This window comes from Trichoderma breve, chromosome 1 (assembly GCF_028502605.1).
Source record: "Trichoderma breve strain T069 chromosome 1, whole genome shotgun sequence".
Taxonomy (NCBI): Eukaryota; Fungi; Ascomycota; class Sordariomycetes; order Hypocreales; family Hypocreaceae; genus Trichoderma; species Trichoderma breve.
This window is the reverse complement of record NC_079232.1, coordinates 5816196-5831039: the sequence shown is the minus strand read 5'-3', so window position 1 is coordinate 5831039 and position 14844 is coordinate 5816196. Positions and strand designations below refer to the sequence as shown.

The 14844-nt window shown below is 48.6% G+C and overlaps 4 protein-coding genes across 4 annotated transcripts; 3 read left to right on the top strand and 1 right to left on the bottom strand.

Moving 5' to 3' along the window:
- Positions 1–613: 613 nt before the first annotated feature.
- On the bottom strand, positions 614–2544 carry T069G_01716 (flavin-binding monooxygenase-like domain-containing protein; the record flags this gene model as incomplete). Its single annotated transcript, XM_056168926.1, has 4 exons — positions 614–820; positions 927–1237; positions 1299–2321; positions 2382–2544. The coding sequence occupies 4 exons, from the start codon at positions 2542–2544 to the stop codon at positions 614–616; spliced, it is 1704 nt and encodes a 567-aa protein (XP_056034242.1).
- A 4171-nt stretch (positions 2545–6715) lies between these two features.
- T069G_01715 (uncharacterized protein) lies at positions 6716–7300 on the top strand (the record flags this gene model as incomplete). The annotated part of the gene is made up of 1 exon (XM_056168925.1): positions 6716–7300. The coding sequence occupies one exon, from the start codon at positions 6716–6718 to the stop codon at positions 7298–7300; it is 585 nt and encodes a 194-aa protein (XP_056034241.1).
- Positions 7301–9008: 1708 nt separating this feature from the next.
- T069G_01714 (uncharacterized protein) lies at positions 9009–9940 on the top strand (the record flags this gene model as incomplete). Its single annotated transcript, XM_056168924.1, has 2 exons — positions 9009–9499; positions 9550–9940. 2 exons carry the CDS (start codon positions 9009–9011, stop codon positions 9938–9940), a joined length of 882 nt encoding a protein of 293 aa, XP_056034240.1.
- A 1729-nt stretch (positions 9941–11669) lies between these two features.
- On the top strand, positions 11670–13070 carry T069G_01713 (uncharacterized protein; the record flags this gene model as incomplete). The annotated part of the gene is made up of 1 exon (XM_056168923.1): positions 11670–13070. One exon carries the CDS (start codon positions 11670–11672, stop codon positions 13068–13070), a length of 1401 nt encoding a protein of 466 aa, XP_056034239.1.
- Between the last annotated feature and the right edge of the window lie 1774 nt (positions 13071–14844).

The following is a 14844-nucleotide window of genomic DNA, read 5'->3' as shown; positions in this document are numbered from 1 at the left end:
TGGTAGGGGGGTGGCAGATATTTCTCTCTGCTTTTTGGCTGGTTTCACCTGGCATGGAAAAAGCAAAACAGAGCTGTGGAAATGACCCGTCCGACCCCGATACCGCACGTTCTCGCGCTTTGTACATGGTTGAGATCCTGCCCACGTATTGAGCTCGGAAGCCGATAACTTGGAAGTTTCCCCCAGGGATCCTGTGATTAGTGTCTTACTTTGCCTCATAATGTGCGATCTACCTGAGGGATTGTTAGGCGAGAATCGGGACCAGGCTTGACAGGTACGGCGAAATAATCTGTCAACCAGGTTTACCGATGTGGTGCCTACAGGTAGGTACTCATCGGATCTCCCAGTCCGATAGTTGTGGCGAGCCCACTACTCGTACTTTAGTACCTACTGGGGAGGTAGAGATAATTTGAAAGGTTGCGGACGTACAGATGAAATGTCCGGACAGATAGCCGCTGACTTTGTGCCAAATGAAGCCCTGTGATACCTGGAGCAGCAGCACTTGTGCTCCCTTCCACCGTAACTTGTTGTGTCTAGGATAGTAATAATTGGATTCAGTATACTTAAGATGTGCAACGTGGTCAATCTAATCACAACTTGTGGCATATTTCATCTAATTGCTGCGCAGTTTTGCGTATGCCGCGAGGCCATTCCCAAATACGCTTGCCTGATCTTGCAAGAAAGACACATAGCTTGTCAAATCCCACATATTCTTGCTGCCAGATATCATCAAGCTTAAGCTAGACAGAGACGCAGCAGCGTAGACAAGATACCGAGCGGCTCGTTTCCAGACCTCTTGACGGGGTTGATTTTTGGCAGTCTGCCTTGGCGTATTAGCATTATTGGGGTCACCAGGATCAGATGATCTAGGGGCGGCAAGGAAAAGGAAAGACAAGAGCTGGGGAGGGGAGGGGAAATCAACTTACATCATACTTGAAATCCCTGTAGACAGGAAACAGACAGCGATACCAAAAGTTGGGCTGCGAATAGGGATAAGACATGGCGTTGTGCACAATTCCATTCTTAGCCCTATTGTACCAGCTGCCACACCCGGAATTGAACACCGTGCCCTTGAGATCCGTCTGAATCTGATCAATGTACTGCTTCTCTGCGTCAAGCTTGACATCAATAGAAGTAGCCTTGCCTTGCAGGATGGGTTTGATCAGTCGAAGAGAGTAGTTGATGCTGTTTTCGGCCGCCATGATGGTTGAAGTGTGGCCTGTAAGGGTATTCGGACCTACGGGACAAATTAGACTGGTTGAACGTAGATCAGATTAAGAAAAAAATTGATGTCTTACCCAGTATCATAAAGAAATTGGGGAAGCCAGAAAGGCTGGTCGAGCTGTACGCCCCCGGTCCACCAAGAGAGCTCCAATGCTCCTCGGCCGTAACGCCTCCTCGGCCGACCATGTTAATATTTGTGCAAAATGTATTTGAGTCAAAGCCAGTTGCCAGCACTATGACGTCTGCCTCTGTGAACCCGTCCCTTGAGCGGATGCCAGTAGGCGTCACCTCCTCAATGGCATCGTTCCGGAGCGTGACGCTCTTGGAGTGCAGGCTCGCAAGGTAACCCATGTCGTTTACGCGCCTCTTACAGCCAATCTCAAAGTCGGGAATTAGCATGTCATGATACTCTTCGGGAGCCGTATCTTTGATGTATTTCGTGGCCTTGGCGGTCAAAAAACTGCGATGCGCGGCACCCGCCTTGTTCATGAAGAAGCCCTTCATGTTCCTTTCACACAGTAGAAATGTGGTGAAGCGGAAAAAGGCAAGGGCTCCTGGTATGTTAATAAACATCCACTGGAACAACTCTGTGTTGGGAGCTGGCATCGGGGGAGTGATCCAGTGCTTGGACCGCGCAAACTGCGTGACATGCTTCACCTGGTCTTTGATCGCCGGGACAATTTGTGCGGCCGAGCAGCCATTGCCGATGACGGCGACCCTTTTGTCAGTCAGGTCAACATCATGCCGCCATTGAGCGGCGTGAAAGACAGGACCATCGAAGCTTTCAATGTTTGGGAGGTCCGGCTTGCGAGGATGGACTAGAATGCCTGCTGCGCTGAAGAGGAACTGGCTTTCATGGACATACGTAATACCAGAGATGTTATTACGGACGGTGATGCGCCAACGGCCAGTTTCTTCAACCCATTCGCATCTTTCAACTGTAGAATTAAAGGTCATTTTGTCACGGAGGCCATATTGGATGGCTGTCTTGTTGAGGTATTGCCAAATTTCTTGTTGGGAGGGCAGGGGTGAGGACCACTCGGGATTGGGGGCGAAAGACAGGCTGTAGAGTAGGCTAGGAATATCACAAGCACACCCTGGAGAGGGTCAGTTTGACGGCAGAGCAATACCAAAAGCGAGGAAGAGAATGCTCGTACCTGGATATTGATTCACTAGCCAGGTGCCGCCCAGATCATCGTTTTTCTCAAAGAAACGGACGTCTGAAATGCCGTACCAACGCTTGATAGAGCATCCCAGAGCTATGCCAGAGAATCCAGTGCCGATGCAGGCGAACTGGCTGTAGGAGGCTTTGTCCGACATATTTCTGGTGGGCGTCTTGGTAATTTGGAACTGGTTTAACTTGATGTCTCAGGTCTATAGAACGAAGAAATTAGGTGGATATATGGGGAAAAGGTGGAAGGAACCGTAAACTTGTACTCCGTACAGCTGTCTGCAGGTGCTATGTGTATTATTTTCTTTCTTCAGCAGAGGCTTGTCCCAGGCATTCTCCAAAGATTCACGCGACGCTGATGCTTAAATATCCAAAAATTCATCCAGCATCATGCCGATGATGAAATAGAGAGGCAAGTTTTCCGGTCTCTTGCTCATACCATGTACCATGAAGAAGAAGCAAGGAAATCCCCATCGCCAGTTCCTCATTCGTCTCTACAGTACCCTGCCCCCTCATCCATGGCCCCCTCGCTCAGCCTGCTCAGAATTACCTCGGTATAGAGTGATGATCTCGGCTGTATACAAAGAACTGATTCAATCAGATTCAACAGAATCACCAGGTGTGCTCCCCCTCCTCTGGGCAACAAGTAACGATAAGGTGGTTGCTTGTAATGGTTGTCTTAGCCTCCCTGGATTCGTCCTGTGTTGGTCCCCGCTCCGAGCGCAACGCACCGCTTCAGCAGTTAACGCCGGCATCAACTTGCTGCTTCTGTCTTCTCCCTTGCAGCTAGAATACAAGGCGAAGGCAAAGGCAAAGGAAAAAGAAAAGTCTCTGGTCCTTATCATTTCGTGAACCGATTTTCGGTGTTTCTAGCTCCAGGGCTAAAGGCAGCTTCCAAGATAGGAAGAAGCCGCATCGGCGGATCTTACGCCGTCAGCGTCGCGCCGAGATTCCCAAGAGCCTCCATATTCAGCATGAAGAGGAGTATACAAGTAAGTTTCCTAGCAAAGCGGGACGGCCCTCGATGCGGAGAAGCCCCGATGGCGGGTCGGATCGATCCAAGCGTGGGAAATCGGTCAAATCAAGATAAACTGCTGACATGCTGCTCTAATACAGCCCATTGCAATGCTGCTACGACCGACGCATTCGTTTCCTACCCCCCTACTGTGTATACGTGTATACAGCAAGATTCTTTGCTGACATTTCCTACTTCGTACTCGTACATGCAGGTAAAGATACGAGGAGCGTACTGCTGGTACTTTACGAGCATGGCCAACTCTCAATACAGTTGACATGGTATAGCAGGGTAGGCATTTATTAAGAGACACGATCAGCTACTTTCCTATTGTGACCGCCGCAATCTCCGACACAGTAATGTGCGATGAGAGAAACACAGAATGTGCCGCTTTTCATTCGCTGAGGCAAAGCCACGGCGCCTGCAAACAGCTAACCGAGGCAACTCGTCACTTCAATATTGGAGGGCCGCAACGAAGGGGTTGCATCTTTACCTCTCTCTCTTTCTCCATCTCTCACTCTCTTCCCTCAACTTGATCCCTGCCATGTGCGTCACAAGACGACTTACAAAGGCGGCCTTCAAGACCACATCTACCTTGGTCCCCGAGACAAGTGCCGGAGTGCGGAATTATACAATTTACCACTTCTAGGTAGGTATTTTTATGCAAAGTACTTCATAATGCTACTGCCTGCCCAATGAACGCTGTGTATTTGGAGTATCCATTATTGAGAAAAGTTGGGATGAGAAAAGTTGAGAAGAAGACCTTGTACTTTCTACACGCCCTGGGTGTGAACGGTGGACAGCATGTGCCATCGAAATGAGCGGGCACACCCTTGCACGCAGCATTGAATCGAGGCTAGGAAGTTCCTACACATCATATTCGCCACGAACGTGGTAGGGGTTCCCTTGTCCTCTTTGTCTTCCTGGTTTCTTTTTACTTTTTCCTCAGCCTTTGACCGGGTATCTGTTCCCGCCAAGACCAGGCCGTGTTCCAGCCGGACTCTCCCTTCCCGGCTCAACTAGGCTGGGCTGATGAGCTGAGACAGTAGGCGTAAGATTCTGAGTAGATTGAGGATCACAATCCATGTCCCTAATAGCGGTGACCTGGGTAGGCGAGCAGTTTGTAAGCTAGAGCCTTGACAGTATTACTCATACCCGTGATATCCCTGTACTCTCTATGGATCGACAATCAAGAAGGCAGCCCGTAGTATTTACTCCAGTAACTTTGTCAAGACAGCGTCTCAGCTGTCTTACAGTACTCAACCTTGGCTCTAAACCTTGACGCCTCTCTCATCAACTGGGGAAAATTCGGACTGAAATTTAACCTTGTGATCTTTATTTGGAACTCTTGCAAGGGCTCTCGAGTACGATTATCAGCCGGGATTCTTGAGGGTCCCCCTCCCTTCCCTTCTTGCCTGTTGAGAAAAAAAGAAAAGAAGATAGGAGAAAGAAGTTGCGCTCTGGCCGCGGTATCTGTCATTCTTCTCTGTCTCTGGCCCTTTCCTCGGTGAAATCTTGGGAGGATCGCATGATGGATAGTACTATTCTGCCACACCCTCTTCTTGTTTCTTCGCAGAGCGTGCTGGGATTTCGTCATTCTCAGGTGCTTTGAATACCGCTTGACCATTCTGCGTGAATTTTTGTATAAGTGTATGGCATGCAGCATACTAGTACATGGACACTGAAGGTCGCCAAGCTGGGCGCATATCTCTATAGCAAGCAGTCGCCTGACGGCATTCTCTCCAGTAAGGAGCAAAGCAAGTCTGTCTAGACGAAGGAGAGCTGCCTAGGAGATACCTAGCATTCCTATTAATTGCTCCACTGTGGCGTTTATTCCTTCTTGTTCAACAATAGACTCGTGAAATTGTCCGATGATTTACGGCACTCTGTCGTTCCTCGCCAACTGTCCATTCACCCTGAATGATCTAGAGGGTGCCGAACGACTCCCTAATATTGAGCTGGCTTGGGGTTTCAGAACCATCAGCCAGACCTTAAGAGTATAATGGCAGAATTGGGAGCAGATAGCTCATTTCCCTGGACTAGTGGTCTATTGTACAACAAATCGGAGACCCAAATCGGAGGCCATGGGGGGAGGGGGCTCTCATTGATTCTCTAGAAGTTCAGTGGCCTGGTTTAACCAGTGGAGAAGAGACAACCCCGGCGACCTTATTAAATACTGTCGTTATACCAACGAGAGGATACGATTGGGAGAACGGCACGGTGGACAGTAATTCCTACTATACTTTCTATACGTAAGCCGAGAGCACCGAAGCCTCCCAGGGAAACCCTACCACACCTCGAACCACCACGACGAGATCCGTTAACTCTCCGATAAACGAACTGCCTTAGGTTAAATTTTCTTAAGCGTAAGATACTTCTTCTAGTAAAAAAGAAGACATGACACTGATAAACCCAGAGTAATGCTTTATTATAATAAAGTGCCAGCAAACTAATAATACCCCGACGGGACGAGGATGGGGACGCGTAATACGCTCCCAAGCAACACCATCACGACCAGCCTCCTCTAGCACCGGAAGAGGTCGCAGGCGGGCGATTGTAGTAGAGGATGAAGAACGGCTATATCTGCTACAAGGAGCCGTGGGCAATATGGAAAGACAGCGAAATGGCGGCAAATGCTGCTGGTGTCGCATACATCGCCACCATGGCGATGAATGCGTTGAGACACGTTGTATAGAAGGAAGGGCGAATCGAGGGAAGAGATACTTGACATGTTTGACCTTGAAGTATAGATTCACTAAAGAAATCTTATTGCACCGCTTACCACGGTGTTTGCATTCACCATAGATGAGTCATATGGTTCACTAGGTAAGGTATGTACCTACGTACATATATGCAGGCTCCCGCATTGGCATCAGTCACTTCTCCTGTCTATTGCAATCACTTGATATCCATTCACTCACAGTTATGTAACTGTTTGAGGATAAAAACCGAGTCTTTCCTCGCTTTTGCTTATTCAGTTGTTCCTGAGGCCTTTAGCCATAGCAATACCCACGACTAAACAACTCGAACTGCGTTCGACCTCAAGAACGTGCAGATTCGCCATCTACGCACAGCTAAACAACTCATTCTGCATTCGACCTCAAACCACAAATTTGCCAAAGAAATCTTATCGCACTGCTCACCACGCTCCGATCCGTAGCGACTACAGTAGGTTCGCTGACTCCGCAAGACAGATCCCCACTAACAGACTGCCTTGCGTAGAGCTTTCCCGTCCGCAAGAGCCTTCTTCTAGCGATATAGAGAACACAATATCAACCCACCGAGACTCATAAGGTCGTTCCAAGATGACAGATAGCCAGACTAGCACTTCACCCGACGGCAGCAGACGTCAGGCCAATGAGTTTCCCTCACCCGCGGGTAGCTCTCGGCCCGATCAGGGCTCAGCGACCAAGAACCTCCCAGTCTTGTTGCAAGAAGCAGAGGGAAACCTGGAGTGGAAAGAGGGCGAATTCGATAAGAATGCCGCCGGAGTCGCGTCTATTGCCGTGGCGGCGATAGACGGACTTAATCTCCTTGTAAAGAGCGGCGGCAAACTTAACGAGAGAGACTTTGATTTAATCAAGGAACTCGTGGACTTTATTCCACAGGAAACAATAGATTCCTTCTTGCAGGAGCTTACTGGTTCGGTGCCCCCCCAATCCGGAGGGCTTCTACCAGTGAAACAAAGAACCAGACCACCTCCGGTCCAGCGCCTCTTATCCCCCAATGCGCCGGCTGATAATGATGGTGGCGTTCCTGTCAATGCTCTACCAAGTGTCTCTAATAAGAATATCAATGCCTCCAGCCAGATTACCTCAACCTCAGAGTTCTCGGCGAGTAGCGAAAACCCCCCAAGTCAAGCTCACCACGAATCGCCCGACAGCTTTTGATGCTCTAGATGAAAACGAGCATATCTCAGTTCCCGAGATTGCAGCATCAGGAGAAGGAACGAGGAAGAAGGTGATGGTAATGGCGACAGCGCCTCGACCACCTGGAGTATGTTGGTGATTTTTTGAGGGTGTTGGAGGGGGGATGATGTATCAGAAACGGCGGAAGACACCTGATCTACTGAAAACAATGGACACGCGGGAAGCGATGGATCTGCTTGAGAGCCAGCTTACGCTCCGTCTGGCATAGAGAACATAGACTGTAGTCTAGTCGTAATTGAAGTTCTATTTGTTGCGGATAATGCAGGGCAGCTTAGTTTTGCTCTTGGGTCTTTCATTTTGCCCGACTGATGCCCTCGTTACCTGAACCTGTTTCTTCTTCTAGCTCATGGAGCGCCCGTGATTGGTTTTTCTTCCCCGGCCCCTTGCTGGAGCTTCTCCTTGGGCAAGGTTTTTAAGCTTAAGGCGGAATTGGTCTATTTCGTCGCCATTGGATACACTACCATTCTTAAGGCCTCTTCGCTCGATTCTACACAATATACCTACCTACCTTAGTGCATTTATGGCGGCAAAAGCAATTTAGACTACTCTAGCTGTATTTACTTCTATATTACTGTCTTTCCACGTTATATTATCAACGGAGGTTTCCAAAAGGTATAGCTATTCCCTATCGGCAAGAACAATGCTTATTTACAATGAGTCTTTCTATTCTCACCGTATAATATTCCTATTTTCACCGTAGTACTCCATATCACAAGCTAAGTTCACCCTCAAATCGCAATTACCACGCCCGTACACTAAAATACAGTACAACTCACTGGGAAAGGAGATGACCATACGAAGTTTTATATTGCAACACTCTAGAGCTATCAGTCAGTGCCAATTCCTTCACAAATCGCATTTCCGGCCCTTTCAATTCCATGTGAACACTTCTCACGGGCTGGCCGGGATGACTTCAATGACTTCCTCGGCCTTGGTCTCGGGCTCGGGCTCGGTCTCGAGGGCGGCGGCTATCGCGGCCAGCCTCGCCATAGAAGAGTCTGTTCAAAGCGATCATCACTGAGGAAGGAATCTATTGTGATATCGAACTTCCTGACGTAAAGGCTAAGACTGAAGGGCAAGGCTGAGATTATAGTCTTATGTAGTGTTGTAAAGTACGTGGTGTACTAGCTCGCCGCACTGTAATTGGGTGTAAGTTAATGGGATCAGTGATGTGTACGCATTTATTATGTTACTGGCGTGGACTACTACGGTGAAAATAAGGAGATTCTATATTATCTCCCTTTGTAAACAGAAAAGCACTGTCTGGCTTGCCTCCAGTTCCTTTTCCTTGTGTGTTCTAATTCCTAATGTGTATTGGTTATATAATGTAAAGCGCTAGAGGGTAGGTGTTCTCCCAGCGGGCTTGGCCTTGGAGTTCTGGTTGCTTTTGATATAGGTATACTTGTGCATACTAGGGTACCGCCATATTACCGTTCGTACCTATGCATTATAGTATCATACTGGGAGGCGCTCCTGCCATACCGATCGTGACTACCTCGCATGGAGTTATCTAGATAAGATTGCCAATCGATACACCATATCGTAAAGTACAGTATGATAACCTCCAGTTAATATTGGCCATAGTGCAACGAGACATCACAGCATTGCACGGCTTCCTGTTGTATTCCATTTCACGCTGCACCATTCTCAACCTCCTCTCATTAATACAATGGCACCTAAGAGATCTATATCCAACGCCGGCTCCGGATCTCGCAAGAGTCAGAGACTGGTCAAGCTGCAACCTGCTCAAGGCGCCAATTCGATCCTGCACTATTTCTCGAAGTCACCTACTGATAAACCGGCGGAGATCTCAGACACAGCTATAAGCAATCCCGATAATGCACGAGAGCAAGATTCCCAGGACCTAGAAGTGGAAGAAAAGGAAGACTTGGCACTCACATCAGAAGTGGAAGCGGATGATTTTTCGGAGTCTGATGAAGATGAGACTTGTACCTCAGAGGCCGATAATGCAGAAGAGCATCAAACACCCGAAGCCAAGTATACTGCTCGCACTGAGCAGATACAGATAATGCTTAGACACATGGGCTTACCATCTGATCTGTTTGACCCCGAAGCCCATACCAACTGGCTCAGTATTCTTCTACACACATCTTCAGCCAGTGACGAAGTCAAGCAAGAGATCCATGAATTCTCCAAGAAGTATATCCATTTTACATGTCATTTGTTTATCGATACTAATACATTCATAGGATCAAAGAAACAACTTTCCCTGAGTCAACCGTTGATGTGGTTGAATGGCAACAGGATGATAACCGGCGATCCTGGCACAGCCATTGCCCAAAGATGGATGATATCTGGGAAGAATATCTCGCCGGCCTTGTGAATATCCTTGGCGAGAACAGTGATTTCAAGCTCTCAACTATGGCCAAACCATCGGGACCCCTCGGCGCCGTTTTGCATATGCAATGGCACTACCCCGTCGATGCTAAGCGCCGTGTAAGCCAAGGCCACCATTTTCGCCACGTGCTTGACACAAACAATAGGAGCCTCTTCCAGCAGGAAAAGAAGATGGGCACTCCCCTGAATGTATCTGTTTCGGATATGATCCCTATCCGCCAGCCCTCCCGTAATCCCAACTAGGAGTTGAAGTTTGGGGCGGACAAATGGCGCGAGATTGAGGAACTCTCCCTTCGCTCAAATTATCTAATTCTCAAGTCCTCGCCACTGGTGATTCTCGTCGGCAAATCTTCTTTCCGTACATTCGAGACGCAACTTCAGAAAGATACCTCAATCCAGCTCAAAAAGATATCTCTCGGCCTTGAGAATACTACTGTATTCTCCCAGAAGCCATTCTTTTATGTTGTCTATCAAGAAGGGAAAATCCACCAACTCATTTTTTACATTCATCACACTAGTCGTTTTCTCTTTGGAGGACAGCTTTCAGATGGCATTTACACGGACTTTATCTGGAATACCGCAGCCACCCTTGCGTCTATAGATATTCTTTCTCCGGACCTTTTCTCTCGAATAGCCGTTGCAACAAGGCTTACTTCACGTGGTTGGGAAAACTTGTCTGTGCAGGAAAAAAAGGACATAGTCCAGAAGCCACCAGACTATAGCCATATTAAAGCTGCCATTGAGTCCAACCGAGCCAATAATCATGCAGCTACGCGAGAGTCAAACCGAAGGAGAGGATTCCCTGAGTTATACGCATATCATGAAGCTCTCCGGAGTGGTGATCCCGATGCTGTGGCCGTAAGGGCAAAGGCGGGCAAAACCAGGACCAGAAACGCCAACAATCTCCGGCTAAATAAACTACACGCCCTCCTGGAGAGCTCAGAAGTGATTGACTTTTTGCAAAGACCGGCATCCTTCTATACTGGTAACGCCGTGAAGGAAACCTATAACAAGATTGCGGAGCACAATGGCTGGCCACTTAGATGGGCCGATCTTACAAATAAATCTCGGGGGATATATGCCGCCAGCCTGCGACAATGGCATGAAAAATTACTGGCGTGGAAACAATCGGATGCAACCTTTCTGGAGCTACATCCCGATCGTCAAGCTTTATACCTGAATGCCTTGGCTGCGTGGTATGATAAGGAGAGTATGCCGAATGGATTGCGGTTTGTTGGCGACAATGGTCCAGAAGTCCCGGCAGTGTATTCAACTCAATCTGCCCCAAATCCTGCTATTATGCTTTTCTGGCATCTGTCTTGTCTGGTCGTGAAGAGCCGAGTTGAGTTCAAGGAGATGTTATGCCAGCGGCTGACTTGAGCAGCCAGCCTCGGTATCTAGCTATGTCTATTAATTTGAAGAATAGAAAAGAATTTATCGATCTTCTTCAGAGCTAGTCTCTATTTACTAAAATCTTCAGGACGCAAAACTCTGTAAATATCATGCTGAACATCCAACCAGTTAAAGCCATAGTCTACCTCTGCCCAATAGAATGAACAGCCAGCGGAAAGAGTAAAGCCAGTATCACCAAAACAAGACAACAAGGATCAACCACAGAACTCTGGACCATGAATCACCGCCAATGCAACAAAGACATTCACTATAGCAATTTCACTTTATCACAGTTAGTAAATAAAAAAAAATTACTCCAAAGTATATATAAACCAGCAGTGACACACACCGGGAACTGCACACTTGGAAATGACCGCGAAAACACGGCGACTCCGCATCAGACGGCCGCCGGCTGGCACAATAACGGGGACCGACACAAGACAGCTGGTACCAAACGGCCGTGAATCACGGTTCCTAGGCAACGGGTGCGCTGAAATTTAATTATAAACAAACACCCGCGTTGCTTGTTGATTTTCCCTAGACTTCTCCCCAACTCTTCCTCCTACGCTTTTGGCAGAACATGAGGAGATTCCGTGTACCAGAGAAAGACTCAACGCATTGCTCTAGGGACTCCCTCTTCCGACGCTCATTCTATCAACCACTCCAAAAGAATCCACCGCGATTGACCAAAGAAGGGTATATTCGCGCTCTCCAACTCTACGGAAGAGAAGATCACCTTCTTGATTCTCTGAAAAGCTCAGTGGCCCGGTTCAACGAGTGGAGAAAAGACAACCCTGGCGACCTCGCTGAATATCGCCGCTACGCTACTGAAAGAGGATACGATTGGGAGAACGGGACAGTAGATATCAACTCATACTATACCTCCTATATTGAGAGCACAGAAGTCTCTCAGGGAAACCTTACGACACCTCAAACCGCCGCCACAAGACCCATTGACTCTCCCCCAAACCAACCGCCCTGGGTCGAATTTGCACAACCCGACGAAGCTTCTTCCAGTGGAGAAGATCAAATGACACCAAGAAATCCTGAAGGGCGCTTCATCACAATGAAGCGACAGCAGGCGGCTACCCCGGCGGCACGAGGGACCGGAGCACGAGGACGGGGGCGCGTTACGCGCTCCCAGGCTACACCATCAAGACCCGCTTCCTCAAGCACCGGGCGGAATCGGAGGCAGGCGATTGTGGTGGAAGATCAAGAGCGGCCGTATCTGCTACAAGGCGCTGTTGGCAACATGGTATGGAAGGAGGGAGAGGCCGAGGCAAACGCCTCCGGCGTTTCATACATCGCCACCGCGGCGATGAACGCTCTAAGACACATTGTTCGGAATGGAGGAACCATCGAGGGCAGAGATCTAGAACTTGCGCAGGAACTTGTGGAATACATCAACGAGGATAATATGGAACAGTTCCGTATTCAGCTTGGCAATGTCGTGCAAGGAGAGACTCCTTCTGGAGGTCTCAGAAACAGCTGGCTGGAAGAAGAGGAGGAGGTGGCGCCTCTTCCTGTCCAACGCAGACTCTTCGGAGAGGCGTCAACTCCGTCCCGAAAGCGACCATCGAGTCTTCTCCAGGAGCTCCAGGCCGATGATGAGTCGGACACTGAGGATGCTGGCAGAGTTCAAGGGAATGCTCGCGAGCAATCTGAAATGCCGTATATCCTAGAAGACTGTTGGGAAGTGGCAGGAGAGAAGATTCATGTGTCGGTCCTTTACGCGAATGGACAAGCTCTGCCTCTCCGAGACACGAACGTCGCTAAGTTACTCGGCAAATTTCATGAGGCAGTGATCAAAGAGGGCAAGATAAATGTTACTCTTGCAAAGTCGATGGGCATGCTGGGGATCCCAGCAGTCCTCCGCATGGACCCCGCGGCGATATATCTCACTGGTGAAGGAGCCGTTAAGGCATTAGACGCCTCGTCAACATGCAGCAAGCTGGCCCAGCGATCGGCCGTAAGAAAATAGGTAGTCTTAGCTGCGTCGAATTCTACGAAAAGCATCTTGCTCACGCCGTATACCAACCGTCAGCATCGACTTAACCTGTTTGCCACGGAGTCGTATCCCTTGTTGGTGACGTATTGACGAGTGAGCTGTTTATGGCTAAAAGTTCCTATCTGTTGCTATAACTACCTGGTACTTTCTTCTACTATCACTACTCTTTTCTACTATCAGCTACTCTCTTTTACTATTGGCTACTCTCTTCTATTACCAGCTACTTTCTTGGGGCGTGGATTGTTGCTGAGGTAAAAGCTCTTGTAGATGCTTTTCCATGCCATCGTCGTTGATAAAATCAACAAATTTTTTGATTTGTTGGAAATCCTCCTCATCCAATGCTCCTTCAGCGTTCACAAGATGGCGAAGAATATTCACCGCTGCTTTGGCGACATTTGTCACACCAACAGAATTCTGAATAACCTCGCCTTCTTTCCACACAATATTGCCTTGGGCGCCTTTTAGAAGGTTTGGATATTCGTCTGAGGTTGCAACAGGCTGGTGATTTCTTCCCTGTGGCACAGTCGGCGTTGCGGGAGAACCTTGAATAGAGGTAAACCTCCCTCTAGTATTTCTGGATGGCATGGTTCGTTCTTCGCTTGATGATGCGTTGTATGGCTGCAGCTATTCTCGCCAATTGAAAGATGTACTTTGGACTGGAGTACGTGCGGGTGGGTTTTCAGGAGTATGAGAGGAGATATAAAATCCCTCTACGTCGATGAGGCCCCTTTCCCAGTCGTATCCACGTTCGATTGCGTAGCGGCGGAAGGGCTCTAGATCTCCTAGGTTATTCTTTCACTAGAGCTCAAAATAAGCTACTGAGCTTTTCCAACAATTGGCTACTCAGGTAGGTATTCTTTTCGCCGACTTCGGGGTCATTGCAAAGAGTCTGCGTTGGACCGGAGCGAGAGCGTTGAATGTTGCTTGGCCATTTGTGGTGAGTTTAATGTCCGCGGTTTTCGACTCGGCATAGATCGGCAGTTCGGAGAACTGGAATAGTGCTGGCATTCGCTGGGATATTTGCGTATATCCATCCATACGCAGACGCTGTTCAGTCATCCTCTCAAATCGCAGCTAGCCAAAATCTACCTCCGTGGGAAGAGTTCACTCAGCTACAAGAAAGATCTTCTTGCAGCGAGAACAACATGTCGGCCCGTCGTAATTCCCAGGGCCGATTTATGGCAATGAGAGATAGCCAAGAAGCTATTACGCCCAGTAGCAATCGACGTCAAGCCTTGAACTAATCTCCCAGGCCCGCAGCAAGCTCCCAACGCCAGCGACGCGTAGCAGCAATTCAGAATATGCCATACATGCTGCAGGGAGCAGAAGCAAACCTGCATTAGAAGGATGGAGAATTTGCGGAAAACACTGTCAGCTCCGCGTCTATCAATCTTGTCACAATGAGCATGCTCAGACACATCGCACAGAACAACGGCGCCGTTACCGATGGCAATCTTCGCATAATCCAGGAGCTCGTGAATTTTCTTCCATAAAACTCCATCAATTCTTTCCAAACCGAGTTCAGGAAGCTGGTTGCAGAAGCGACTCCATCCAACGACTTTCACAATCCCTGGCTATTAATGGAAGAAGGAGTCCTACGATCTCCTGTCCAGCGAATCTTTTCCCTGCCACACCCTATTTACCCCCTACCCTGCCCACGCCTCGAAAGCGGAGCCGCCTTATCGACGAACTTGAGGCAGAAGAAGACCCAGACTTGGATGTAGGACGAGCTACGCGTTTGCCAATC